We start from the raw sequence: 3,633 nt of genomic DNA, 5'->3' as shown, positions 1-3,633 counted from the left end.
TCATAGCTGCTGGAACCTTAGTTTCGCTTCCCACCCATAATCAAAATCAATCTTAACATTTGCAGAAGCGTGGATTATTGTGAATAACTACCCCAATGTCTCTTTTCTTTACAGTCAATATCTCCGATAACGCCTCCTATTCAAGGGATTTCTTTTACATGGCCCTCTCACTACCAGAGATGCGACCAAACTCCACGGTCGAAGCCCAACAGCATCTGATCGTTTGTTCAGCTTTGAAGCCCCAGGACCGATACCGCAAATGATACTATCGCCAGGTGAGGTGAGGGGCAAGTTACCTCTCAGAGTTATGGTGGAACAGAAGGGGGGAGGAGCAGGCATTAATTTCTGAACCCCCGGAGCACGATAATGCAATCCAAGCGAATATTAGAAGCGAAAAATCTCGGTTAGCATAATTACTGCTCTCCGGAAAAAGCCAAGGAAGAATTTCAATAGCAGTTATCCCCTCAGACGAAATGGAGTACATAGAAACGTGGGAAGGCAGCTGTTGTTGCGGAAAACCATTATTAGAAGCCAAGGCAACGAGGGAAATGCGAATGGGATGAGACGAAGGCAATTTATTTTTTGGCCGTTAACGCATCACACTTAGATATAAAAATACTTATATTTAACGACAAGTCGCTCATCCTATTACGCATCAACCTTCCTCTCTAGCTGCACCACCCAACCACCATTAAACCATATATAATCTAAGATTCCCGAGCAGCCTCATTATCTAGATCTTTTAAACACCAGGATTCTAGGTTAGGATTAGGATAAACTTAAGAGACAAGGGATGGGAGACATGTCTAGCAAAGCAAGAAGATGTCGTTGCTTCCAAGGATTGGGAAAGACTCCCCATATCGAGTAAAACCCTGACGACTCCTGCAAAATCGGGATGCCATGGCCCGTTAGTCGCGAGCAATATACAAATGAATGTAGAGGGAACAATATAGTCTGAAGATATACAAAAAAGGACCAGAATTGCCATTCAATTAGGGATAAAAAATTGCTTGAGGAATTGATCAAACCCCACCTTTTACTAACTTTTTCCTTCCTTCTGAGATGCATAGGCAGAGCCGAAAACGCAATAATATTAAATTATTAACAACGAACATGTGTGTCATGGTTATTTTGCAAGATAGCCTGGAAAACCAAAAACAGACGAATATGATCAAGGGTAGAACAAATCTCTTGACCACCATTGATCGCCCTTGTTTTATAAAAGAACTTGGTCTAGGGAAGCTAAAAGAACCTCCACACTTCACAGTGAAAATTCCCCTCACCACTCCATTTGGCCCTGATTTACTTCACCATCCTTTGTATTTGCTACAGCAGCAGTTGGGACCATCAATGGCGCCTTCCTCAGATCTCCCCGCTTCAAATATCCCGTCCCATCCAACCATGGCGTTTCCAGTGACCGGGCAATCTCAAACTTCTTTATATCCTTCTCCATCTGCATCGTGAGGCCAATATCATCCAGACCATTAACAAGGCAATGCTTTCTGAATTGCTCAACATCGAAGTCCGCCAGCTTTTTTCCTGAGGCGTCACTGATACGTTGATTGGGGAGGTCGACTTCTAGCTCGTGGCCAGCCAGCGCTTCTGCGTATATTTTTCGGTACACAGCGTCATCGGTGATGGCAATGGGCAGCATGCCGTTTTTGAATGTGTTGTTGAAGAAAATGTCAGCGTATGAGGGAGCGATTATGCATTTTATACCGAAATCGAGGAGCGCCCATGGAGCATGCTCCCGGGAGCTACCGCACCCAAAGTTCACGCCTGCGACGAGGATCTTGGCATGGCGGTATGGTTCTCGGTTGAGGATGAAATCAGGCCTCTCAGCACCGGCTTCGTCAAATCTCAAGGAGTAGAAGAGGGCGCTTCCTAGACCGGTACGCTTGATGGTTTTGAGGAATTGTTTGGGGATTATGGCATCTGTGTCCACATTTGCGCGGTCCAGTGGAGCCGCAACACCTTTGAGAATGATAAACTTTGGCAGACCAGCTGAGGTATGACGTGTAGAGCTATTAGTGTGCGGTTCATCGTCTTCAGGGACGTCAAGGATGCGCTCCAAGTCCTCTTCAGTATCCATCTCGTCAACGACGGCCTCGATATCAACATTTGGTAAGCCTCTCTTTTGAGTCAATGGATGAGCAGTGTCAATTGTTCGGACATCAGCAAGCTTGCCGACAATGGCAGCTGCAGCGGCCATTACGGGGGACATAAGATGGGTGCGCCCATACGCCCCTTGTCGACCTTCGAAATTTCGGTTAGATGTACTCGCACATCGTTCACGGGGGGAGAGGATATCCGGGTTCATGCCGAGACACATCGAACAACCAGCTTCTCTCCATTCAAATCCAGCATCAGTGAAGATTTTGTCAAGGCCCTCAGCCTCTGCTTGTTGTTTGACCAGACCAGAGCCTGGGACAATCATTGCCCGCTTGATGTTGGCGGCTACCCTCTTGCCCTGAACAATGTGGGCAGCCGCACGCAGATCTTCCATACGGGAGTTGGTACAGGATCCGATGAATACCTTGTCGATGACGATATCTTGCATTGGTGTCCCGGGGGTGAGTCCCATGTATTCCAATGCGCGCCTTGCACTCGTCTTCTTATCTTCATCCGTAAAATCATCTGGACCGGGAACAACTCCAGTGATTGGCACGACATCTTGCGGGGACGTACCCCAAGACACGTTTGGGACGATATCCTTCGTGTCGATGAAAACTTCCTTATCATATATAGCGCCCACATCAGACTTCAAGCTGGACCAATACTTCACAGCCTTCTTCCACTCAGGACTATCATACTTTGGCGCCAAGGGCTTTCCCTTCAAGTATTCCAAAGTAATTTCATCCGGTGCAACCATGCCAGCTCGCGCACCAGCTTCGATACTCATGTTACAAATGGACATACGTGCCTCCATGCTAAGACCTCTGATCGCTGAACCGCAAAATTCAATGACAGCCCCATTGCCACCAGCAGTTCCGATCACACCAATCACGTGGAGAATTATATCCTTGCTACTAACACCGGGTGGAAGCTCACCATCAACCTGAACACGCATGTTTTTGCTGCGCTTGGTGATGAGGGTTTGCGTGGCTAACACATGTTCGACTTCGCTGGTGCCAATTCCAAATGCCAAGGCGCCAAAAGCGCCATGTGTCGATGTGTGGGAATCACCACAGACGACAGTTGTGCCAGGAAGAGTGAATCCCTGTTCCGGCCCGATGACATGCACAATTCCCTGTCTCTTATCTCCCAAGCCAAAGTATGTGAGCCCGAAATCCTTCACATTCTCCTCAAGGGTCATACATTGTAGTCGCGAGTCAGCCTCTTGAACGAAATTTTCGACATTTTTAAAGGTCTTGCGAGATGTGGTGGGGATGTTCTGTAGCCAGATGTGTTAGTACATCGTAAAATAAATTTGTGAGACTTGGGGCATTGGTAACGAACGTGATCTACCGTGGCCAGAGTACAATCTGGCCTCCGTACTTTCCGCCCAGCATTTTTTAGGCCTTCAAACGCTTGCTGTTCAACGATGTAGTAAGAAATACGTACTCTGTGAGGTGCAGTAATATGGAGTGTAGGTCAGGTACAGGTGACGTGACTTCGTGGACAAGATGCCTA

At 47.3% G+C, this 3,633-nt stretch overlaps 1 protein-coding gene across 1 annotated transcript; it reads right to left on the bottom strand.

Annotated features, from left to right (window-relative positions):
* Positions 1-1,279: 1,279 nt before the first annotated feature.
* HCAG_07104 (3-isopropylmalate dehydratase) lies at positions 1,280-3,512 on the bottom strand (the record flags this gene model as incomplete). The annotated part of the gene is made up of 2 exons (XM_001537632.1): positions 1,280-3,394; positions 3,483-3,512. The coding sequence occupies 2 exons, from the start codon at positions 3,510-3,512 to the stop codon at positions 1,280-1,282; spliced, it is 2,145 nt and encodes a 714-aa protein (XP_001537682.1).
* Between the last annotated feature and the right edge of the window lie 121 nt (positions 3,513-3,633).

This window comes from Histoplasma capsulatum, genomic scaffold (genome assembly GCF_000149585.1).
Source record: "Histoplasma capsulatum NAm1 scaffold_8 genomic scaffold, whole genome shotgun sequence".
In the NCBI taxonomy this organism is placed as follows: domain Eukaryota; kingdom Fungi; phylum Ascomycota; class Eurotiomycetes; order Onygenales; family Ajellomycetaceae; genus Histoplasma; species Histoplasma mississippiense.
Note: the sequence above shows the minus strand (reverse complement) of the source record. Positions and strands in the feature narration are given on the sequence as shown.